This window comes from Anser cygnoides, chromosome 5 (assembly GCF_040182565.1).
Source record: "Anser cygnoides isolate HZ-2024a breed goose chromosome 5, Taihu_goose_T2T_genome, whole genome shotgun sequence".
NCBI classification, from domain to species: domain Eukaryota; kingdom Metazoa; phylum Chordata; class Aves; order Anseriformes; family Anatidae; genus Anser; species Anser cygnoides.
Window position 1 is genome coordinate 10,980,850 of NC_089877.1, and position 26,628 is coordinate 11,007,477.

General features: G+C 36.0%; 1 protein-coding gene across 1 annotated transcript in view; it reads right to left on the bottom strand.

Annotated features, from left to right (window-relative positions):
• Nucleotides 1-200: 200 nt before the first annotated feature.
• The window catches only part of SLC17A6 (solute carrier family 17 member 6), a 33,447-nt gene continuing 7,019 nt past the window's right edge, over nucleotides 201-26,628 (bottom strand). The window contains exons 4-12 of the mRNA XM_013177644.3: nucleotides 12,642-12,756; nucleotides 10,705-10,792; nucleotides 10,516-10,602; nucleotides 9,464-9,606; nucleotides 7,671-7,820; nucleotides 5,014-5,146; nucleotides 4,223-4,333; nucleotides 2,680-2,807; nucleotides 201-2,315 (exon numbers count right to left, since the gene is read on the bottom strand). Coding sequence (XP_013033098.1) covers nucleotides 1,983-2,315; nucleotides 2,680-2,807; nucleotides 4,223-4,333; nucleotides 5,014-5,146; nucleotides 7,671-7,820; nucleotides 9,464-9,606; nucleotides 10,516-10,602; nucleotides 10,705-10,792; nucleotides 12,642-12,756 — 1,288 coding nt within the window. The 3' untranslated portion in view covers nucleotides 201-1,982. The remainder of the gene's footprint in view (nucleotides 2,316-2,679; nucleotides 2,808-4,222; nucleotides 4,334-5,013; nucleotides 5,147-7,670; nucleotides 7,821-9,463; nucleotides 9,607-10,515; nucleotides 10,603-10,704; nucleotides 10,793-12,641; nucleotides 12,757-26,628) is intronic.

Sequence of the window (26,628 nt, forward strand, 5' to 3'; positions counted from 1 at the left end):
CTCCCACCATGTATCTGTGCACAGGTGGAGGAAAGAGCAGGCAGTGCAGGACGCTGGGTATCCTGCATCATGCCTAGCTGAGGTGTAAGGTAGTGTCTCCGTGTTGATAGCAGAATTTGTTCTGCAGGGAGTATAGTTTTAGTCATTGGTGTTAGAGAACCTCTAAAAAAATCACAAGGAACTACAATGGTCCTTTTTATATAAAAGGATAAATAGAGCATTTTATTAACACTTTTTGCAGCAACAAAAGTGACACAGTCCACATCTTTTTCATTAAACACAGCAAAAGCTATGATCACATTTTACATCACTTTGAGGCACAAAGCAAAATATTTTTTTCTTAAGGTCAAGGTATGATTTGCATTAAAAAAAAAAAAAAAAGAGAAGAAACAATCCTCAAGTTGTATATTGCGGTAGCAGGGTTTCCAATCACTAGCACGATACAATGAACAGACCAAGAATTCAGAATGGATTATTACATACAATAATAATCATTTGATTGAATTAAGAAATGGATCATCGTTGTCATTTTAGAGTATTAAGAAGTGGTCTGGTGTTGCTAATTTCAGTTTGGTTTGGTTTGGTTTAATCCCAACAACCCCAAATATATACAACAAGCTAAATGAAGGTTAATATATAGACTAGAAGATTATGCACTTCATAATGCATTGCACTTATTGCTTGGTACACTAATGTTGCAGTCACCGTTGAGTTATACTAAAAAGACAAGCGTGATGCTTGTTGGCTTCTTTCAACCCAACACTAGTTATTTGCCACTTTGGTTTGTGAGTTTATATTCAGTGTCCATTATTATTAGGTTTAATTGAAAGACAAATACATTTTTTATTTATTTCAGGGATTTCTAAAATAGCAACATTTTCTATAATTACAGTATCTTCAATAAACTTATATCTATGTATATAACTGTGGCACGATGTGTAAAAATATGAATGCTATTAAGGGAAGAATAAGGGTTAAATTATTCTCTGTTTCTTCTATTGGCTTCAAAATATTCTGCAAAACAAATACATCCTTTTTCATAGGGCTACTTGCTCATAGTAAACTTCTCTTTGGAATTTTCTATAAGACTATATCTTTTTCTAGTTTATATTGTGTTATTTTTTCTCTCTCTAAAGACACCAGTACAAAGTTGGAATATACTGCAAAGAAAAGAATAATAAAGCTTATTTTTGATAAAGGGATTTGACAGTCTGCATGAAAATTCAGACTTAACGTTGCATTTTTTTTATTAGTTGATAAATGCAGGGAAGAACATGACAAGACCTATAATTTCATAAGAATCTGTGCAGAATAGAAATAAGAACTTGTGCCCAAACATTCAGTATAAAACTCCTAAATAATTCCATTATTCATCACAGAGTAGCCTGCAGCATGTAATCACAATAAACATACAATATGCCCTATTTGTTCTGTTAGGCTTGATACAATTACACTTAAAGGAACTGGATCAAGCCTCTGTAAACGCCTAGGACTCAGCCTTTCTCCTTTAAGAAAGCTCTTGTCTTAGACTAAACACACAATTCCTACATTGCACTTAGTAAACGTGTATTTAACACAATCTCTTTCAATACAGTGTAACAAATATATAAGTGCATTTTTAACGATCAAGTAATTTTGGCTTTCTAAAAAGAGCATTAGATGTGCCAACTTGGTTGCTTAGTTGTGCTTTAATCCTTAGTTATGAGTTTTAGCTCTTGTATACTGTAAGTATCTAATTGCCCCTATAGTTTTGACCAGTAAACCCTTAAAACTCTAATGTTTATCGAACAAATATAACCTAATGAAAGTGATGACATGTCACAACTCATACAGATTGCACTTTAATGGATTTTTTTTTTTACAGTAAGACCTTCCTGTTTGATATGTGTTTACATGTTTATACCACATTTTATTTCTGTGTGCAAACAATCACAATGAATTTAATCACAAACACTACAAAATATACCCAATATTTAGGGTTGTTATGAATAATCTCCTTCCTTGTAGTTGTATGAGTCTTGTACTTCCTGTTGTACAAATTCCTCTTTTTTCTCCCAACCATTAGGCCAGCCACTGTTGACCTGGGTTGTAGCACCATAGGACTTGGTGGTACCATAATTTACATAATTCTGAGTAATGTCCCCTGTCTCTTCAGCTAGTTCATCTTCATGAATAAATCCACATTTCTCTTCACTTGTCTGTTCGGGGTCTGCCCAGGGTTGTTTCTCTCCTGAAGCAAATATGCCATAGAATATAACACCTCCATAATGAACTAAAGCAGCAATGAGGAAGACATACTGCCACTCTTCACGTGTCTGCAAAGAAGAAAGTTGCTAAATCAGACCACTGCCTATGCTTACCCAACTCTTCTGAGCTGAGAGACTTAAATTAGGGATTGAGGTTGTGATTGTCAGCAAAACTAAAACATTTAAGTGTACAATTTCCAATTACTTACATCCGTCTCCCTCTGAAAATCACTATTCATCAGCCTACAAAAGCACTGACCTTGTGAGCATATAGTGAGTGCAGCATGTTTCAGATTTGCAAGTTCCAGGATGCTATCCCCTAGAGGTCCCAGACTGCAATTCAGATATTCTGGCAAGTTGTATTATGGAAAGGTCTTTTTATTGAAGCTAACAGTATTGAACTGGAAGATTTGAAAACCGTATTGCCACTTACCTTGTTCTTTGTCATTGCTCCAACAATTATAGGGCATACCATTCCAGATAAGGTCCCGACTCCATTAGAAATCCCCATTAATATGCTGGCATACCTTGGGGCAATGTCTAAATGGTTGACATTGAATCCTGCAAAGCAAGTCAGCAAACATTCGTACTATAACCAGAGCTATACTTTGGTTCTGAAAAGTAATGCTATCACATGAAAATTTTAATATGACACATTTGAGCTCTTTAATTGCATTTATTTTTTCTCTAAAAGCTTTACAATGCTTAAACATCTATTTTTTTTCTTTGAAAATAATATATTACAGAAGGATACTAAATGTATTTTGTTCCCCAAACTGGAGTTTTTAAAAATATCCTAGTAGTGATTGTTTAGAGAACCCAGAATATATTTAGACAAGGGTACGGTTCGTATTGTCACAGTGTCATTCATGACCTTTTCATGGTGTAAATAACACGTTATTTCTTCTTCTAGCTTGTGCCACTTTCATTTCCTGTTGCCCACATTTTTCTTTCACAGACTAGCAGAAGGGAGTTAGTTCCCTTCTGTTCTTGAGTGGTAAGATGAGAGGAGGAGAAAAGGGATTATCTATAAATGGTTTATTAATTATTCTTATAATATTTGTTTCCTTGCATTTCCAACAGCTTAATTCCCTTCGGATTTATGCAGTAATGATTTAAATTATCTTAGGAAAAATATCTGGTTCTATATGAAGTGTCCGAACTGATTATCTCCCAAATAAGCACTTAAGTAAGTGAAAGCAGAAGCCAGATCTTTGGATATCAGAACATAATTAAAAGAGAAAAGGCAAGTGCTTAGACAAGGATAGCTGTTAGAAAATACCACACTTGTAAAGTTCTACAAAAAAGTCATGATACCTTGCAGATCTGGTATGTGGTATTAGGGACAGATTTGGTTAAGGAGAGTTTAGATGTTTGGCACAAAAGAAAAGAGAGTCTGCTTTAGACATAAGGAACCAGCATGGGAGAGGATACTAAGATCACAGCAGGAAAACACAGGAAGGCCAGCTCACTTGCATTTGGGAAAGGCAAAGGCAAAAGGGTGAGATAGCAGCAGGAAATGGGAGTAACTGATTTTAACATCAGAAAAAAAATTGCGAATAATTAGGCCCCAAAGTAGTAAAAAAAAATACAGTACTAACAAAGCATTAAATAATACACAGTGAAAAAATGGTAAAGGTCTATATCTAAACAAAGACATATATTTAGGTATTGGCATACAATATCAATCCATTTGTGGTACACATTTAATTTTAAGAAAAACCTGTGGTGTACATTAGCACCTCACTGAAAAGGAAGTTTAATTTTCTGCACTGAGTATGAAAAAGATTGAGTATTTGAACAAAAATAACCAATCCAAAAGATGTGATATTGATCTTACTTTTCTTTGTAATGTTCATAAGTAACATCTGGAATTCTGAGGTTTGTTTTAAATTATTGTCAGTGAATAAAAAACAAATGAGGTGTTTTATATCTTAAAATAATCTAATTCATTAATAGCAGTAGTATAATCTTACCAGATATGGCAAATCCACTAAAGCCTACGGCAAGTACTAAGAATGAAATAGCCACTCCTTTACTGTGAGAATATCCCACCACAAGAAGAAGAGTTGCTTCCATGCCAAAACCTTGAGAAATTGTAAAGAAAACTAGGCATCAGTTTTAATTCCCCCTCAAGTATTGCAGACTTTAGGATATCATAATATTTCAGAGGAAGACAGAGGCAAAACGTTACCCTAGAGTGCAATATAATCAGGCATTTCTTTCCTCCCTAAAAGACACGTGTTCTTGCTATGTCAGGTAATCCATATTTTATTGTTTGTTTGCTTATCATTGCTTCCTGCCAGTTTTAAGCTCAAATCAAATACCATAATTGGGTTGGCACTGATGGGAGTATACACTCAACCTGCTTATGAACGTTTAAGTTCTCATCAGAGGCACAATTCATCTCCTGTAAGGTTAACCTCTGAGAAGTCAGATGGGTGATCCCAGCTCATTGTCAGAGGGTGTCCAGATGAGGAGTTAAGACACTGTAAGAAGCTGCTTGTAAGCAAATTACCCCAAAAGAGCTCATCTGCTCCTTTAAGAGTCGGAATGCTTTTTTAAGTATCAAACATCTCTTTTGAAATTAGACAGAGGAACAAACGTGTTTGTTTCTATTTAGTAACCCTGTCTACAACACACAAAAACTGTACAAAGGACTATGTCGTATGTACATAAAACCATGCAGTCTGTTTACTGTATACAGCGTTCTGTATGGATATTACATCTGTACAAGAAACTTTTCTAATAAAATAGGAAAGCTTACCTCCGCAGTTCATTATCTTTCTCACAGTAGTGGTTGAAAGAATCTGTTTGCTTCTTAAAAAGTCTGCAATTTGTCCCCCAATGGGAACAATAATTGTCATCACTAAATGCGGCACAGCAGATAAGATACCCACCTAAAATAATAATTGGAAATAGCAGAGTAAAAACTGCAAGAAAATACCGATTTTTCATTTTCGGAAACACTCAGCAATTAGCTAATTGTTTCTCTTCAATTTCACACAATGTATTCAAACTAAGAATCTTGACTTGGTTTATGAAGTGAATAAAACTGTTGATCTTACGTTGCCTCTGTATTTTCTGAAGGGCAGTCGGACTTTTTAAGAATCTCCGGTGCCATGACACTTCACGTTTATAGATTGTTTTCATAGTTCAGTTTTAAACGAATAGCTTTATTTATTTTTTCCCCTAACTTATAGCTCACCTGACCTCCCTTTTCAGGAAATTTATGATCAAATGTGTCTCGCTGAATTGCTACGTTTCTGTTGGTGATGGGTTTGGCACAGCAATTGCCCAGCAAATCTAACACGTCCAGACGTGTGAGGTCTGAAAAAGATTCCCTGTGGATCACCCTCACACATGCAGTGCCCATTTGCCTTTGATTTCTGAGCAACCCACAAGCTGCAAATTCCACACAAGCACAGGACATGTCTGAGAAACTCTGTATATAGCAAACAATAATACACTAAATATCCATTGGCAATATACAAAATGCTATGCTTATTAGCAAATTAAGACACAGTAATTCTGCGATGACTGTCCCAAGCTGTAAGAATATATTCGAAGACCGTTCTTTCCAAGTAGTGCCTAGCTCAAGCTGCCACCTGCTATCTCCTGCCAACAGAACTGCCTTGCAGATGGTTTGCTTCTGGAGGCGTGACATTTTGTTCTACTGGTGAATTCTGATTACTGTCTATATCTGGAAATGTGCTTACACCCAGTGCTTTTGCGTATTTCCTTTCTGAACAGTGTGTCAGTCAGGCCCGATGGCTGACTTGAGTTACGTCAGTGTGCAGAGCAGACAGACTTCACGAGAACACGGAGAGTACAATTGGTCTTTGCTTTCCCACTGAAGTGGTGAAATAGCGTATTTCAGTGCAGTTTACATACGTGGCGACTGTGTGGTGGTAGCTAGCTTCATGTTAATAGGTGTTTCCCCCAATAAGCCAAATAATAACTACAAGGCAACTATGGTATTGCAGTTACTGCAGTGGGGTGTTCCTTAAATTATAATTGTTCATTTATCAGCATCCATGTCCACAGCAGATGGAAAGATGAAAATTGGCTTTGCTGCTGTTGTTTACAAAGCTCCACATTTCTTTGAATACACTCTAAGAAAAATCTTCTGAAACAAAATGACCAGATTAATTAAACATGTGACCATTCTTACTGCATGCATAACAGATAAAGTTATGTTTATCATTGAACATAAGAACATAACAATTTTAGACTGAAAATCCAAATACTTTATTGCCCATCATAATGGAATTATCATGAATCATTTACACTCTCTTTTTGATGTTCAGGTGCCATGCTATATATAGAAAATGGTCTTAAAGCAGCACACCTGTTCAGTCCAGCCCTGGTTTTTGAAGATGGGGTATTACCAAATCTGAGCCTCATTTTAAAGGGTTGGGTTTTTTGTTTGATTTTTGTTTTTGTTTTTGTTTGTGTGTTTTAATATGCTAGAATGGGCTCATACACTTAGCTCTGAGAGCTGGATTTCCAAAAATTAATTTTGTATCTGTAGCCCATCTTTAAATGCAGGATGGCATTACATAATTTTGACAATGCCCCGTATTACTGCAACATTTTGGTTGCTACTAGAATGCTCTAATTGTCACTCATATCACAATTTAGAGTGGCTCAATACCTCCTAGAACAGTATGAAAAGAATATGGATGTCTCAAAAGTACAAGCTGCCATCACTTTCAGAAGAGGGAAATCAGCATTTGCAGAAAGCTTACTGGATCCTCTGAGGCTTGCTTGCATGTGTCCATATTCATGGTAAGGGGCTGATTGAAAATTCATATGAATTATGGGGAACGTTGCACCATATTTAGGTCTCATATTTGGCATCATCTATTTCTCTTCTTAATTAGAAAAAAACAAAAACAAAAACAAAACACAGGTGTGGGTCTCACACATTAAAGGGGGACGTTGAACAGTGATAGAGTGCATTGTTCTTCCTAAAACTAAGTGGCCCTGCTTTGCAAAGTGTACTTGGAAAAATGTAAACACTTGGACAGATTTCTGTACAGCTTTCCTGCAAACCCTGGGGTGTCAAAGACAGAAGTGCACTGGGTCTTACTATACATTCGAACACCTTGCGTGATCTGGCTGCAAGAACCGAACTGAAGGGCTTATTGCAAGGATAAGGACCCCAAGGAGGCTGTCACTAAATAACACCATCCTGCCTTCACCTGCTGATATCCAGTCCTTTGCCATTGCTGTTACTTCACTCATAGGTGCTGGTAGGGGGAACAGTAACTTGGAGTGATCATTTTTGAGGCCTATAAACGTGTGGTAAAGATGCAGAACACTTATTTTTCCATCTTCCAAAAAATAGCACAAATATTGCTCAGATACTTGCTTAGCTAAGATAAAACATTATTATTTTTTTACATTATTCTTACATACCTTGCTTATTTCAAATCCAAACACTTCCTCAAAGTAGGCAGGCTGACTAATAAGCAGCAAGTAAAAAGTCCAGCTCCTACAGAAATTTGCAACAATTATTGCATAGACTGGCATAGATGTAAAAAATTTTCTCCAAGGTGTTTTGTATTTCTGAAACATAAAAAGGGGATCCAGTCAGCATTTTGATCATTACCAAATGTCTATCTTCCCTTTTCCTCTTTGTTATTTTTCCCTATACTCCAACAAGTTAATATATGCATGATTTCATGTACTCATTGAATTCCAGTGACTTTGTCTTAAAGTACATGCATCCACGTTATTAATATAAAAACATAAACAAGGAAAAATTACTATGAAATACACAAGTGAAGAAACTCAGTGATACTTAGCTCTATCATAAAATGAATGTACAAATGCTGTTAGATCAGTCATGTAATATAAAGATATGAAGTCCAAAATTGTCTCTAAAAGAGAATGTTGCTGAATATAAGTCAACAGTCAGCTTTACACTGTCGGTACACAATTTCATCCACATTTATTTTAAGCATGTATTTTAGCATCTAGATCTTAATTCCAAAATTCTGATTTTTTTGATTATGTTTTTTTTTGGCAGGTCTTAGCTGAAGCTGTTTGGTCAATATATTTTTGCTATGTTTTATTATATGCTTAAATGAATTGGGTAATGAAAGATGACAGATGGGCAGAACTACAATCCTGCTGAGTCCCAGCACCTCTCTGTGAGCCGGTGGTTCTGTCCATCTGTGTTGATACAAATGCAGAATCCAGACACTGATGAGTGTCTGAAAACTGCTTGAATACTGCTTTTTATTCAAAGAAGTCTGACCTGGTAGATAGATATGTGCCACACTTTGTATGCCTATCAAATTGCACTCAAGTGAAAGCTGGGGAAGAATTTCAGTTTATGTATTTTAGAAGCAACTACTGACACAAACTAATCACTTCCAGAAACGTTTAATTAAAAGCAAGGATAAAAAATAAACAGAAATATCCAAGCCCTGCTAAAATTACACCAACATTCATTGAAATACCTTGTTTCACATAAGATTTTCAAAAGCATTTATGGGTATATGAAACCGTGAAGACTGTTGAATCCAGCTATCAAGAAAAAGAAAAGACTGTAATATGTCCAGTTCCCTATTCAATCTGGATCAAAGGTTTTGACTAAGAGGATGGAGGTATATTCCTGCAGCTTGACAGCATGCTTCCAGCAGTGTAATGGGGGGTGTATTTATGGCTCTACTGGCATGCTCTAATGCAACTTGCAGTCTTTCTGCAAAGGGTTTGTTTTTTCTGGTGTTCTGAAGACCTCGGCTGAAGACACCAAGTACTGCTAGTCCTCTAGTTCACTTTTAGGAAGATGAAAACGCTTCAGAAGGGATAAATAGGAAGGAAATGAACCATTTGAACTCAGGGTAGTATAAAAGTCTCAATAAACCTGCAATTCCAGTTGTAGTTCTAGCTTTAGCTCTAGCTCTTTTTTATATTTTGGAGTAGAAAGAGAGAAAGACCAGGCATAAATTCTATGAGCAATCCTCTGAAACCTGTATTCTCTTCACAAGGAAGCAATATCCACCCAGAAATCCATCAGCATATTTTAGATCTCCCCCTCTCCCCGCCACAAAAAAGTTCAATTGTTCAACATGTGCTGTTCTGTCTAAAAGAAGTAGCACATTGGATTTTATTTTTGTTTTGTTTCTTTTTGGCTTTTTGTTTGTTTTTTATTTTCATTGTTCCTATCTCATAGGAAATAAGTGTATGAGTAATATTCTTACTTCCATTGCACCTAGGAGGTTGGCACTCTCTCCAATGCTTTCTTCTATGTATCTTCTTTCTTCATCTGTGATCGTAGGATGCTTTGCAGGGCTCTCATATGAAACCAAAAGCCAGAACATATACCAGACTATACCAAAGCTCCCTTTGGAACGGAAAGAAAAACTTTAAAAAGAAATGCACAGTAAAGGAGCAAACAAGAAAAAAATGTGTGGATAATTGTAATCAGTTTAAATGGCAAATGTTGTTACTGAGAGCCTGATCCTGCAAACAATATTTGTGCAGAATACACGAAGAGCTGTACCACCGTCAAGTCTTGGTTTCATTTACAGAGTGCCTTCACTCTAGGTGAATGGTCACTGATATTCAACATCAATTTGTACAATGCAGTGCAATGAAATAGCTCCCATTTTGTTCTACCAGGTTGTAAATGATGTTCCATTCTGCTTTAAGCCATTGTTGTTTGATTACTGCACTAAATTTTTTACCTGCAAAACACAAGATTGCAGCTCTGTTTTCAACATAACAACAGAATTCTTGAGTAGTTTATTAAGTTTCTGAAAGGGTTCCCCTTGATTCACATCAATTTTACACTGCAGAATATGTAAAATTTGCCTTTGGGCCTTTGGGCCATTTTTCTTCCAGCAGTGTATTCACGCAACTAGTGTGAATACAGTTATGTAGCTCTTCAGACAAAAATCAAGACGTCTTATTCAGGAGAGGTACTTTTAACTTACAGTTGTATAAATGAAAGAGCAATAATGTTACCTCTGAGAATCTGAGATTCTACGGATTTGCAAAGCAGGTTGCACTGCTTATACTGAAAGTGATGAAGGTTTTGCCATTATTGTTTAATAATGTTGCTTTCCTTTAAATTCTGTTCTTTTATTTTATTTTCTATTTCTCAAGACCGTATGTTTGGCTTTATGGAAACATATTTTTTTTTTGGGGGGGGGGGAGTGGGGGGAGGGGGAGGACGGCACAGTTTTTACATCTTTAGATGGGGTAGATTAAGGTGATACGATAATGGAGTGAGATGAGCAGAAGCACGTACCGTACACATAGAACACCGAAGACCACCCTGTATATTGCACTAGGATCCCAGCTAAAGGCATTGCAATAACTGCTCCTGCATAAGAACCTGCAAAACAAGACGTGTGTAGATGAAAAACGGAGAAAAATTCAGTCTCAGAATGCTTTTATATTACAAACGAAAGAAAGAACAAAATGGAAATTTACTTACCACAAAAGGAAGTGGTTGCTAACCTACTTCTCTCTAATGGGGGGGCCCACTTGCTCCAGATGCCATGACAGGCAGGGTAGGTGACTCCCTGGGGAACGAGTGTGCCACAGGTCAGCTAATGCTGAGCAGTTGGTCAGGTCATTGTGCATGAATTTCTGTTTTAACACTGCTACAAACAGGAAGCTGAGAACACTTTACATTTCTATAGCAAAGTCTGAGCACAGCCGTAGAAAAACTTCTATTTCTGGTAAATCAGTCTGGTAAAAGTTTGGGTTTTGTTCATCACTACCAATCTTTTCAGAGGACTTACAGAGCAGACACAAAACATGATTATTCCTTTTTGCTCTGCCTCCCTCCTTCCAGGAGAGAACAGTGAAGAATTAAAAAGAAAGAATCTTAATGCACGAGTATCGGAGTCAAAGGAGGGATGAAAACATGGATCCTTCAGGGTCTTTCTAATGCTGGGCTCATTTCTGCAACCCACAGTTTTGGTGGCCTTCTAACATTTTTGATGACCTTCTAGCATTTCAAATATAATTTAGCAAATACAGTTTCCTTTTCCATTGCTCTAAAACTATAAAACAAGATCAATAAGAGCTTAAAAATATAATTTTATATAATCTATAAATAAATAAATAAATAAATAAATAAAATATTATCTTATATCTTAGCCTTTAATGAACCTTTCTGAGCACTTAAGCAAAGAATTGGATGATCTTAGTTGGTCTGATTTTAAACCAGTTACATTTTAGGTTGAGTCTCTCTTCAAAACCAGCCTTAACTCATGATAGAAATACCACAAATAAATCACAACATCTTGTAGTGTTGAAATTTTAGAAAATTTAATATGAAATATACTGTACTTTTTCACAAAATTAAAGTGTAAGAATTGCTATGATGTATGTGTATTTATATATAGCCACTTTTCCTTTAATTTGATATTTCCTCTGCAAAAAGTAGAATGAATAGCTTCTTGCAAATGTTGTGATTATCCCTCTGAATACACAAAAAGCTTGTAAAATACATTGTTTTGTATTCAAAGAGATTTTATAACCAATTTAATGTTCATTTTAGTCTTTTTTGTTAACTTTATTAACTTCCCCCCCGCAAATAATCTGATGCAATCCTAAGATTGCCATGATTTATTGTAAACCTTCTTCAAACAGTACTGCTTGAGATATTTTGTATTTGCCATCCCTTAAAACAGTATCACAGAAATGAGTGATGAAAGAGCTATTTTATTTTGTAATTAACCACTTGCTTCCGTTCCTCTCCTCTTTGTGGTCATGCACACCTGTGTCCATGCAAAGCACTCTTCAGGAGTGGATCTATGTTTACACATGTATACTTCAAGTACTTAATTGCCAGTTACCTAACTTTCTACATCTTCTTTTTGAGCCTTTGTAAATAATTAAGTGCATGAAATAAATTCAGTTCACACAACAGAAGTGCACAGCGCTTGGGAAGAAGGAGCAGTGATCACGTCTAAAATCTGAAACGAACAATTTTAGAAGGCAGGCTCAGTATTTTTCTCTCTTCAGTCACCATAAACCTCTCATTCATTCATATGGCCGGGGAAGCTGTGAGAGAAGCTTAATTCATTAAGAGAAGCTTAATTCATTATTATAGATTTAGTCTGTGATACTGGACAGCAAATAACCGTTGAGAACAGCACCAATATAAGCCCTGTGCAGGACAGGATTTCAGTAAAACTGCACTGTTAAATGTTTATATTACTGGCTTCTCAGCAAGGGAAAACTTCACTACATAATTTCATAGGTGAAAGAAAATCCATAGTTCTTACAGTGTAACCCATTGCACTAAAAATCAGGAGTAAATTAAAAGCAATTTTTATTTTTTATCAAAAAAGTGGCAGTTGCTGCTTAAAAGCTAATAAACGTATCAGTTTTACTGGTTGTGTTATGATTTTTCCATACCTCCACAAGGCCCTGCAAGATCCTAACAAAGATGACACACCCGTAATGCACCCTGGCTGCAGATGGTATTAGCATGTTGAGGGAGGATGTCAGCAGGATAGCAGCACCAAACACTCTGCAAGGGTGGAAAAAACAAGTAAAGGAAGCAACTTCAGTATTGTTCCAGTGGACATATTCCACATATGTTCACATACCCATATCAATAAATTTCAGTGTATGATATTTATGTAGGGGATTTACTAGCTGCTGGACTGGGTTAGTGTTTGCTTTCATCTAGTGTAATAACCTGTGTGATAAGACCCACATGGACATATACATCTATTTAGCATTGTTTCCTAAGGAAATACATCTTGTGCAATCACATGTCTATATCTTACTCTCTTTATATATCCCCACTCTTTCCTTTCCTTAATTTTCGCCTTTATTTCAACCAACTCTGATTCTATTCTCCAACATCTAGAGAAGTTAGAAATTAAATCTCCAAATATTTTGCTAAACCGGGCGGCTGGGCAAAAGAGAAATTTGTATTAATGCTTTCATCATAAAAAAGTGGCAACGTACATTCACTACTTTTAAAGCAGAAGACAATCCACATTTATAAATGCCAAAGCAGAAGGAAGAATTTCAAACAGAGACAGCATTTTCTTAGCTACAAAAGCAAGTCAATGTGTGTCAAGTCAAGCACACACCCAAAGCAAAGAGATCATTCTTTATGCTGTTTTTTTTTCAGGGACTGCTCATTGAATATTGATAATTTTGCCTCCAACAACATCCTAACAATTGCTTTAAATCAAGTACATTACAATGTCTAAATACATGTGTGAAATAATAATTCATATTCAAAATTACACTGTTTTGACTAAATTTTAATTTAATTTAATGAATGTGAACCCTTTGTGGTAGCAAGCCTTTTCTCCGGTATTATTTTTTTTTCTGTTCATTCAGCTATGCAAAGTGATGTACCCAGTGGCATTGATTGGCCTCTTTCTTTATACAAAATTATGTAATGCTAAAATAAATCCTGGAGATATCTTAACATATGACATCATGGTATCTGATGTGGAACTGATTTGACAGAAACCTTTAACCTTAGCATGTGTTCTTTAGAAATTGGTACGGTGCCATAAGTTAGTGAGAAACAGACCTTAGGCTAAGGAAGGAAGAAGCTGTGATAAATTTCAAGAGGAAATTTCTTCCTGAATACATCTATTTTTCAGATCATCTATTTAGAGTTACATCCTGATAAAAATACTTAAATAGCAAATTAAACATATTCCACTGCTAAAGTTTGACAAATATTAAGTGGCAGCTGTACAGAAAAAAAAATAAAAAAAAAATAGCTCTAACCCTGGTCTCTTCACTGTACTCCTGGTGTCCCCATCTTGTGTCAGAGAACATCTGGCTCGCTGTGCAGCACGATTCTGCCGTTGCTTGGCAGCATGTCTAGTACGTTCACCGGGACTGACTGGTGCGTGTGTTTGTGTCTCATTGAATGAACTGTCTTGGCCTGAATTCTGTCTTTACTCCTAATTTCTATATGTGTAAGTTTCTCTTTCATAGCTTTGTGAATCACATCAAAAGTGAGTGAAGTTCATTTCCTTACATTTTAATATCCCTGATATGTTCACATAAAATATTATGGTGTCTTGGTTTTCATTTGATTTTTTTCTATATTTATTAATGAGAATAGTGTGGGACTCAGGGGAGCTTTGCTTATGATTTTCATGAATTCTTTTCAAAAGTAAGATGCTCCTGTTACCAATTTCTGAAGAAAAATGGACTGTAACTGTTTTAAAGATTCATTGAGAATATCGTTTCTTTGTGAGCAAGAAGAAAGCACTGCTTGGTTTGTAGCTTTTTCTATTTCTTTTCTGAATAGATATTTAACTAGGTTTCTAATGCAGCAATATATTTTTAAGTTTGTGGATCAGTGCGTAGACTTGCTGGAGCAGATTCTTAGCTAGTGTGAATCAGCACAACACTTTCTAAATTACAGTTCCTGTTCAAGTCCTGCAGAGATATTAGGAATTCGCCATCTCTTTATAGGGATGAGATCTACAAAATAGTTGTGGTATATAGCTATTTCATCAAGGAAATTTAGTCTGATTTTTCAATTCTGCATCTGAAATCAGCTTCTGTTTGCCACAATTGAAGGCTGTGTTTCCCAGAATTACCTTGTTCTCATGTTCACTAAAGAGAAGCTGTTTTTTTGAATTTGTTCTTTCTAGAAAAGAAAGTAAAATTCATTTTAGAGAATGATCCAAGACATGCATCTTTGAAATGAAAATCTTGCCTGTATTCAGACACACAACTGCTAGTGAATGTTCAGTTATGTTGAGGACCGTGTGATGAAACAGTTCCACAATGTCACTTGTAAGTCAGAGTTCTCAGGGCTATGCTTTATCAAAGCAGCTTTCTCAAAAAAAACCTCATTTTTTTTCCAAATATCTATGGATTTAAGAGTAGAATATGATTCATGTCAGAAATGTCCTTTCTGTTCTTTTTTTTTTTTTTTCTGGAATCCAAATTAAATGCAGTGCCATGATTTTAGTGTATGGCTACTGTAGTGACCTAGTTTCCTCTATAACTCTCAGTCAAGAGCAAATACAGCTTCTTACATTTGCTTTGCATTTCTCAAGACATATTGATAAATATAATTGGCATTTCTTTTTCATGCTCTTTTATCTTGGTATATTTATTCCATCCCCACTATCACTAAAGTCTTGTTCCTAATGAATTATTGTGGTATAGTTCTGTTTTTTGTAGAAAATTCCTGTTCTATGGTTTGAAATATCTCAGCTAACTACATTTATAATGATTTATATCTAAATACAGTGCATTTCTGAGGTATTTTACTGACCCACATATCAAACCCCAAAATTATGTTGTATTTTTTTTAGTGCTTAGCATTTTGTTACATGTATTAAGCTACTGATTTTATGATCCATTGTACTCTTGAGTTTCAGTTCTTATTTGCCCAATTTGGCTATAACATTAACTGGACATTTATTTCACAGTGGGTGCATTCCAAACACCACAAAACATCTTAATTCCATGGTACAAACTGAAGGGCTTTAGCAGACTGAAGGTAGATTCTGGGAAAAATACAGTATGCCACAGAGACAGAAGAGGAGAAGCCAATGACAATGCCATCATTCTCAGCCTTGGCATAAGGAGGGAATTTAAATGCTATGATATACCTTAAGTAGTCCCTAGATGTGGGGGAAAATTCCTTTCTGACCCCAAAACAGCAACCGGTGTACCCATATATAGACATATATGACATGTATGGGTATACAGATATATAGATGTATTTTCTATATACTCATATATAGAAAATAACCATATACAGAAGAAGACAAATGAATAACAACAGTAGTAGTTTGTCAAGGAGGAAAAAAAAAAAAAAAGGTAAATCCTAACCCTCAGAAGTGACCAGAAGCCCTGAAACAAAGAATTATGCTTTGCTTATCTATTTCTATTTCTAGACTCAGTAGACTCAGTCCCAGAAGACAGAATCTAACATTGATCCTTGGTGTTTTACTGACATTGGCATTATATGAAGGTCATGAGTTGTGCCTTAGTCCTCCTGTAATACAAATAGTAATAATAGCAAAATCATATTTGACTAAGAGACATTTGGGATGGGAACAGAGGAAGGAAATGACTCTGACATGTCAGGAAAAATGCTTAGAATGGAATGAAGTTGCAGGAAGAATTAATCTTTTTGGTTTTCAAGCTAGTTGGCTCATTCTTCTCTTTGGGGACCAACTAAAGAGAAAGAAATGTATTTATTTTCATCTCTGGATTTCTAATTTCTACATATCTGTGCATCCCCACCATTCTCATCTACCTTTTCCAGGCAATTCGTATTACATGAGCATTCTGCCTGGAAGTGCATTACAGATTTTGTTACTTTGTTGGAAAAAGTGCCAGCTCAAAAGTGAACTGAGAACAGTGGGAATACAGATGCGTGCCAAATGCTGAATGCCAGATGGGTGACATATTGGGTTACACATATGATATCTGAAAATAAGAAGTCCTGCTTGGAAGCATCCTCTTACCCCAAGGACTGGGAATGAAAATTGCTAAAATGACTGCATAAAGCTAAAACTCCTTTCATATGTGCATGGTAGGATTCAATTCCCCAGTTGTCAGAATTCAGTGCATTTTTATTGATGTCATTCTTTAATATCATTGGCAATGTCCACAATTATGTGTTTCTTTACTGTCTGATAATTGCGGTCCATTTTTATTAAAAAAACTGTTATGGAAATTAAATAATATGTCAAACCAAAAGCATATGAATTACCTTAATTGAAGTTTGTCCTTAAAAAAAAGGTAACTTTTATGTTGAAAATGGCAATTTTAACTATTTATTTCAAAGAAAAAATGCTTTATTAATGAACTATGAATGCCACTTCATTAAAATCCAAAATGATTTAAAAATAGTAAATGTTGTTCACTGACAACTACAAAACAAGACTATGTATGTTTTAATGGAATTACATTGAGAGCTATGAAGGCATAAAAGGGTTCATATCACTTTTCATGATAACCTAAACAAGTTTTAAGTTACTTCAGCAGGAAATTCATTCAGGACTGTAACTGAATATTTTTCACCTCCAAAAAGCCACCTATTGTCATTTCATTGAAGACCTATCTGTGGAATAAGAAAGCTTCATAATTTTGTTTTGTCATGATTTCCACGGGAATCATGAGGAAAAAGCACAGCATTCCACACTGTTATAGCAAATTAAATCAAAATACTAATGGGAGTATTATTCTGACTGTAAACAGGAACCTATGGAAAATGTAGCCCATAGTAATTTCTGGGACATACAACCTCCGTACTTGACAGTTTTACAGGAATACTGATCACATTATAAAGGCTTTATTTGCATTGGCTAATGTATTCATATTGCACATTTTATATAAAATACTATATTCTCTCTTTTAATGAACTGTCTACATTTTTTTTAACCATTCAGTTGATTGCTTTTGCCACCTTGTGAATGTTTTTCTGCATAGGTGTTCACAGGATGGTGCCATCCTTGTGCACGAGCTAGTTTGAACACAAATATTTAATGACTCTTCACTGATGTGAATGCTTTCCCACATTTTTTCCCACAGTCCTACATCATCTAAGCTAATGGTAACTGAGCATAAGTCTTGCTTATAGGAAGTTCTTCATACAAAATAAATAGGGAATATTTTGCCATAAACAAATGTAAAACATTTTTTCTAGTCTTACATGAGATTCTTTTGTTAAGTAAGGGTACAAATTAAAGAGGAGCGAAAACATGAATTTTCCTTGCAAAGCTTTCCCAACCTAGTCTGAAGATGAAAATTCTAAAAAAAAATAAAAATAAATTATTTGGATTCAAGTTGGCAAGCAGGAGAAACAGCTGGCATGTTATTGACATTTCTCTTCCTTAGAGAAAATACATAAAATATGTTAAAGAACAAAGACTTATTTTATGAAACATACGTAAAAATAAACTAGGTCTTGACTAGCCTTAGATATTCTTTCTTGAACCATGCTTGTTTGGGAGAGTCCCAGAGCAGGAGCAGCTCTGGGCAGCTGCAGGGGTGTCATGCAGAGTGACTTTGTGGACTTCTATCAGCTCAAGATTGCTAAAATTTGATATCTTCTGCTCTGACTCCACTGCCTATCATTTATCTTTGACACACCTCCTCCTCCAAAAGGCCAGCAACACAACGTAGAATCAATGATGCTGCTTTTTTTTCCACAACCCAAAGAATTTCTTGTCTGAGAGGAACTGCAAAGCTGAATGCTGGATTAAATGCTTATTTTTTTTGAGTAAAGCATAATGTCTAAGCAGAAACAGGACAGAAGCTAGCTTGAATGCCTGTAGGCATGCAGAGTTTTTTCAGAATCCTTTCTTCTGCAGATGTTGCTAGCAATGCCAATTTGTGACCATTTTTTTTTTAACTTCATTTTTTTCTTTTATCTGTGCAATGTCTGAATGTATAGAAATTTCAGGATGTTAGCTGCTTTCCTTCTTACAAATTTTGTCTTTGATAGAGAACATGAACATTTTGAGGACCTGAGTTTTGATCTGCCAGCTTTGAAGACAAATAAATCCCCAAATATTCCCAAGCCTTTTAGTAGAATAGACCTTTCTAGGATGGGTCCAAACACCAGAGCAAAATGCCATGGAGAGGTTAAGTCAATGTGTACCAGTAACAAAGTCCCTTTCACCTTCTGCCTTCTCTGAGCCCCATTAATACCACTGACTTATACAGGTCAAACCAAGCCCCAAACAGTTCTCAGGCTGTGCCTTCCATTTGCTGTTCACAGACTTATTTTTGATACAGTGTGTGTTTTTTGAAGAACTTTGGCATTGTTAGGTGACAGCATCACAGCAAATGATGCTGAATGTAAAAGACTCCTGGGTCATTAAATTCTGATCATTGCTCTTACCAGCAAGTGCATTACATCATCCTTTCATAAGCAGACCTGGTTCCATCTCAGAAGTAATTAGCATTTGCCCTACTTATTTTGGAAGCCTTTCCAGCTTATGACTTCCTACATCCAGTAGATATATTGCTCTCATGCTGTCTATTTTAACAGTTTTAATATTTGCATTTTACCCCAGCAGCAATCCCGTCTTCTTTCTTTTGCATCACTAGGCAAGCTGGGCCCTCTCCATCTCATCTTCCTTATTCTTCATTCATTTGATCACCCTACTAACCCTCTCTCTCTCCTGTTTGAATTCTACTGGGGAATCTCTCAAACCTGTGGTTTCATTTTACAGCTCATTATATCCATAGATGTCTGGATAAAACACAGACTCATTCCTTCTAGCTCATTAGCTTTGGGTTGGCTTGCTCTTTAAATATGTAATCTGCTAGATCGTGTTTCAAACCAAGACCATCTCATTCAAATTACCTAACCGAGTTCCAGGTCTTAGGCTGTGATTCATAACTGTCTCTGTTGATTTTGAGATATATAATACACCTATAAAATAAATCAGCTTTAAAATATTTTGTGGATCTGGCTGGGATGATAATTGCTATGTACTGGACGCAGAGGCTTTATCTGTATTGCTTTGTGAAGTGTTTTGTGACATAGAGACTACACGTTACGGATATCTGCATCCCTACTGCTCAGGTTAAATGTGGATTCCTTCAGAGCAAAGGGATGGTGACATTAATATTTTTTATGCAGACAACCTAAATAACATTTTGTAGCGTGAAATCCAGTGTATGTAGTGTATTGGGGTGGAGTACCAAAGCAGGTAGAGGTGATTAAGGATGTCTGTTGCAATAAGTGTCTGGAATTAACTCTGTCAGGAACGCACATGGATTTTGTTTCAGAGGGGATTAGATATTCCCCAGTGAACAGGACCCTGATTTTGAGGTATCATAAGTGCAGTAGGGATTCTGGAGGCCCAAGACGTGGGAGGGAACTGGGAGCAAAGTTCTTTAACAGTATTGATATATCTGGATGATATTATCTCGATAAATAAGCTTTCTTTATAAGCTTGTTCTGAATTCATCTGTTGTAATTGTATCTAAACTGTGTGGCAACTTTCCTACAGACGGCAAATTTTCAGATTTCATCAGAAACATGAGATCAAAGGATTTAGATCAATGGAGGAGGGAATGCAAAAATAAGTCCCAATTTCAGATGTAACCTTTCTCTTGTTAGCTGTATCTGAATAAGCAGAGTCAAATTCTGAAATTGTTATATTTAGTCCTGAAATTACTCCTGGATTTAGTATCTTGAGGATATTATCATCTATGATCACTACTATCCTATATCCTAATAGTTCCAAAAATCCACCTTGTGTAACACAGGTGCTTCTCAGCACCAGAGAACGTAGTATTTTAGCCTACAATGTTACTGCTTGAGTTTTGCTTGGACCCTCCATAGTTAACATCATTAATGGTGGTTTACTTGCTTTCAATTTATGCAAATGTAAACAATGCTCTTACTGACTTCTGAAAAGATCATTTTTCCTCTGTAATATATTGTGACAACTGTTTATATTTTTCCAGCTGTTTCCCCATGCTTCAGTGGTTACCTTCTTGACTGCAAACTGTAAGTAGCCACTCATTTGGAATATTTACATTACTTAAACTCATGTTTATTAAGTATGTCCCTTTCATGTCACTCATTCGTGTTCTTTGTGAGCTAAATAATCCTGATAATGTTTCTGTTACTCTTGTTGTCTTTTCACTTTGTTATCATGCTGATTACCCTTCTTGGGATATTTTCTGTTTCTGTTTGCTTATTTGAAATGGATTAGGAGAAATTGAACCCACTATGAGGAGACAATATTTAGCTATTCTGTGACATTATATCATCACTCTAACTTTTCTATAGTATAGACTAATTTTCTGATGACTCTGTTGACCCCCATACAGTAGACATATTCATCTGAAATGCCCATCCTGACAGCTTATGGCTTCTTGAATGATAGACGGGATGTAGTGTTTTGTTTTGTTTTGTTTTCTGAATCGGGCCCTCAATTTGCATAAAATGGCACAGGGCTAACAAAGCTGGGACTATGCCATGAATATTAGAGTGGTTGATGAACTCAGCTGCCCAGCAAAACAGATAGAATAAGATACCTTTGACATTAGAGAGGTACACTTATTCCCAAGTGCCAGTCTTAGACTGAATGTGCTTTGTGAGAGAATCGCTTAAAACCAATCCTCTTTCATAATAGTCTGTGGCCAGAAGCCATAGTATAGCAGCTTTATTTGTCTATTTAGAAATGTGATAAAACAGGTTATTTTCATTCATATGTGTACAAGGGAGGAGGGGAATGTGTCTATGTGCCCTTCATACTAAATCCTATTATAAGCCCTTCATGAAGCATTAATATGTAAAAGCTGACCTCCCGCCATCTAATCTAGTATAATAAGGGCTTGGATACATTATTAATTTTTGTCACACATCTGAGGCCCCCTTTTATCAACCAAAACCCCCATCCAAATCCCTTGTTGCATCATTAAATTGTGAAAACAGCTTCATCATTCATGACAGAAAAATGGAAAGACCCCAAGCCATATGGCAGAGGGAGCAGCAGGACCAGCCGCCCATAGATGTCTCCCCAGTCCCCTCCTTGCAGTGGCTGGTGCTTACAACACCCTGCAATACAGCAAGGTGACAAAATCGTCTTGCTTTTTTGCTCAATATTGGCTCCTTTGGCTGGAAACAGACGAACCAAATAGCAGTGCCTGGGTTCATAGCCCAGTTTAATCTGCAGGGTTTTGAACTGGATGTGAAAGGTGGAACTGGCAAGTACAACAGCAAGGGTTCTTTCATACAGTGCAAGGTCAGCTTCTATCATCAGAGGTTCAGAAGCTGGCTCTCGTCTAATCATTCCCTGGTTATGCTGTGAGCTATATATAGTTTGCAAAAGAAACAAACCTCACACAGTATCTCTACCTACAGGAAAATGTGAAGATGTAAAGATCCAGGAAATCTTTGTACTTCTATTTCTAAACCAATACTTAGCTTATGTATTTCATGCTTGCTGTCATTAGGACTGAGTGAATTAAGGAGAAAGGTATTATAATTTCACTGATACACAAATGACACACTTTCTGTGAAAATCTTTGGGACTCTGAGATGAAATGCTCTGACATATAGTTGTCTGAAATATCATTCAGGTTATTCATGGAAATAATCCTATCAGATTACTTGCTGGGCACAAGGATTTAGCCCTTAATAACAAGATGAATGGCACTTTAAAAACAAAAAAGAATTTGAAGTGAAAGGTTGATTTATATATTTTCATTCAGGTTAGAATGTGACAATGATGAAGAGTTAACAGAGATGCGAGATAATTAGGTTGCAGAGAAATTCAGAGTAATTCTGTAAGGATGATCCTTAATGTGAATAGTACAAGGATTTGTGGTTTAATAGATAATGAGAAATATAAGTCATTATCATAGAATTAGAATGTGACTTACATTTTTTAAAAATTTTCATTCTATTCTGTTTTCCGTAGGTCTTTATGTATGAGAGTTCTAATGCTTAAGGATACACAGATGAGCTAAAATAGCCAGTTTTGTTTTACCAAAAAGAGTCTGTGATTATTACAGATCTATTTTTGAAACAGTGTTTGGCATGTACAGTCAAAAACTGCATTCGTATTTTAAATATGTTTTCTTGGGAATGAATTCCCTAGCCTGTATGACCCATTAACAGTGACCCATTAATTTCAGAGAATCTTTGCTGATTTATGGTAAGTATTTAACCTGTTAACTTCCTAACTGTGATCAGTGAGGAAATCCTGCCATGGCATTTTGGTATTGCTTTTGATAGGACAATGGTTTTATTACAGATCTCCAGTGTGTTTTTTAAAGAATTTTAAAAAGGATGAGTCAAAAGTTAAAATATAACTGTATTTAAATTATCCTGAGGTGAGGTGGTGAAAAACAGTATAGCCTGGTACCTTTCCATATGCATGTGACAGCACAGCAGGAGGTTTATTCAGACAGTTGCAGCTTTTCATTGGACAAATGTGGAATAGGAAATATTAATTTAAATAAAATTGTTGTTTTTCTAGGTTAATGACAGAACAAATGAATAATGCTAAGCCCAAGAAAATATTAGTTCATCTAGCCTGACATTCTCTGTGACATTAGACCTTATATTTTGCTTAATTATCTCTTATATTTCACCTAATTATCCCTGTACTGAAAGCATTTATTTGTAGCAGCTAAAATACAATTTTCAAAAAAGTAATCTAACACCCAAAAGAGAAGAATTCAGCATGTAATTTTCCAGTGCTAGCCGTTATTACTAACATTTATGGTTTTTTTTTTCAATCTGGCTTTTGCTTACTGATTCTTGTTATATCTTTCTACATTCTATGTCTTTCTAAAACACACATTTATGCCTAGGATTTTTTTCCAGAGGAGTTAATTGTATATTTTAAAATCAAATTACCTCCAAGTATTCTTTTTGATATACTGATATACTGAATACATAGTTCTTGCTATTTCTTTCACTATATGACATTATATTCAATCTTTCATGTAATTTTGTGACCCTTCCACATCCCATCTCTGATTTTTAATCTTAATATGCATGTACTCAAATTACCTGCAACAATCCATGGTCATTTCCATTGACCTAAATACACTGACTGCCCTAAATACAGCAATATACATATCCCAGGATTATATCGGCTTCCCTAATAGAGCATCTTGTTGGAAGCTCATGACAGGTTTCTGGAACTGAATGGCTTAGGAACCCACCCAGTGTCATAGCTTCCCAGGGTAGTTTCCCATTCCCCGATGTTACTTGCACTTAAGCCTCATGTGTATTATTTTTAACATAACCCAGCTTACCAAGTGATCTTTAATATATCTACTGATTGCCTGGTCCATTTTGCACCCATAAGTTTATCAGCATTTATACGTATTTCTGAAATGGCTGAAGAAATGTCAACATCTCCGTAGATCTTGCTTAAGGACTACTCAGCACTATCATAATAGTGTCTAAATCTTTGAAGTGTTCATAAACACTAGCACGTTAATCTTTATAGTCTACCAGCATGAAATATATCACTTTTCCAATTACAGGCACCCACTTGGTTGTGCAAAACACAAAGAGAAGGGGCTCCATCACACCACATGATGACTTAGGCAAACATCCCAAGTAATCTGGGGTCCCCATACAGTATACAGGCAGAGAAAAGCATGTTTTGGGAGTGATAAAATACACCTGAGGTTTTAAGTGCTTCCTAACTCACTTGCTTTGTTAAACAGTATAGATCCTCTTGGAGGAGCTCAAAGGCAAGAAAATCTGCACCAGTTTCCAGACTGTATGCTGACAGTGATTTCAAAGCATCAAAACATCCAAACCTGCTTACAATATAATCATTAAGAGACTACAAAATAATGTATTTTTTAAATGTTGTTTCTGAATTTCATATCATAATTTTGCATTCCTTGAACTGTTTTAAAACATTTGAATATCTTGGCCTTCACATTCCACTTAAATCAAATTTGGAAAGACAGTTGAACTGTCAAACCACAAATTTCTTTTTCTTTTTTTAAAGGAATTTCAGCATATGAGAATGATTGTTGTTAGTGTTTAGTTTGTATGTTTGTTCTGAATTTGTCATGATAAGGTGATGTCCGATTAGCTCCAGCTAAAGTTCTTTTCATGACCTAAGTAGAAATTAAGACTCAGTGGGGTTAGAAGACTGTCAGCATTTCATACTGTTTCTGTTCACATCTCATGGTAATTGTATAATGATAGCCCCTCTGGTGGGAGCCACTCTAAGGCTGACATTCAAACCTATAGTTTAAAAGCATTCAAATGGGATGTTCTTTGTGCTCTTAAATGGCATTAACTGCCATTATGAGTAATAGCTCAGCTGATTAAATAGTCGTGGATACATGATATTAGTACATCACACTTGAGTTTTCAAGTTTTCTTGATTTTTTTTCAAGGAAAAATACTTATAAAAAATGCAAAAGCAACTCAGTTCCCTCTTCATGAAAATCCCACTCACAGTAGTGAAAATCCATTGTAACTAGTGAAAAACATTACACTGAATCCCCAGAAATCTCAAAAAAATAGTCTCACTATTTATTCACTCTTCTGTGAGAAAGCTTTACTATTACTAACCAGAATGGGTTGTAACCAATAAACATTTATATAATTTTGGACTTGTATCTGGAATCTGCCCATGTGTTCTTGCCCCTATGGTCTCAAAACCTCTGAATCATGGCTAATTTTCTCCTGATAAAGATATTTAGAGAAACATCTCTGCAGGAGCCATTAATTCCACTCCCAATGTATTGCTGCTCCCTGCACAGGAGAGAAGGACATTGTTTTTAGTATAAAGTCCTACAAAAGTTCAGGTATGAGAAATAACCTAGATCAGTTGCAAACTTGGATGTCCATGTGACAAAATGCCTTCTCTAAACTACTAGAAAATGCCTCAGTACTCTGCTCATTGTATAATGTTTTATCGTTGACAAAATTGATTGTTCATTGAGAACTTAGCCCTGAGAAATGGTATAGCTGTAATAAACCCTACCCATGGGACGCCACATTGGGCTTCCTTTGTTCCTCCAGCCTACTGTGGTTGCCTGTGTAGTGATTTTGTACCAGCACCTTCCAGAGGCAGGTCCTCCTCTGGGAGGAGAGGTCTCCAGCCTTGTAGCAACAGGAAATTCTCTGCTATTTTCACACACTGCTCAAAGGATGCAAGTTTAAAGTTTCACTGATTGCAAATGAGGGGACACCTGAGGCCCAACCCATATCTTTTGAAAAATTATGTTGTCTTGCAATGTTCTGAATGTCCCCTACTGCTACAGAAGTTAACAGAGGTTGAAACTGTTCAGGAGCACCAGCCTTTGCAATGCACTAGCCCAACTTCTCCTGATCACCTGAGAGGTAAGAGTACAGGAGAGGTATTTCTGAATGTTCTCTGCAATTTTGAAAGACATTTTTGTTTGATCTTGTTGGAACTATAGCAGTGTAAATATATCTCTTTTAAATAAAGCATTTTTCCTAGAGTTGGGCTGAAAAGACTATAACAAAATTATCAGTTACACAAAATGAGATAAAGTGAGACCCAAGCTAGCAAGCACAAATTCCTGAGAAAGTCCATTTACTACTTGTAAATCTGTAAATCACTAAATCTGATCTGCTAGAAGTAATGGAGAGCTGTGTGTGACAAGAGTAGTGGGTCAAGGCAGAGCAGAATAACTATGCAGCAGAAGCCTTGAGTTGTACAATTAGCAAAGGATGTCAGTAAAATGCTACCCATTGAGAGACTCAATTATTGGGGAAAAAAAATAAAATGTTAGAGAGTTCCCAGCAACGCAGTGTTGCTAATTCTTTATAGGCAATAAACGTTTTAGGACAGGGGCAGGATCAAGATAAAGGGATCCTGCCCAGCTTGGAATTAATGCATTGTGTGTAGAAAGGTTTACTTGATACCACAGGAGGGTCATTTCTTCCACGTGTTATACCTTA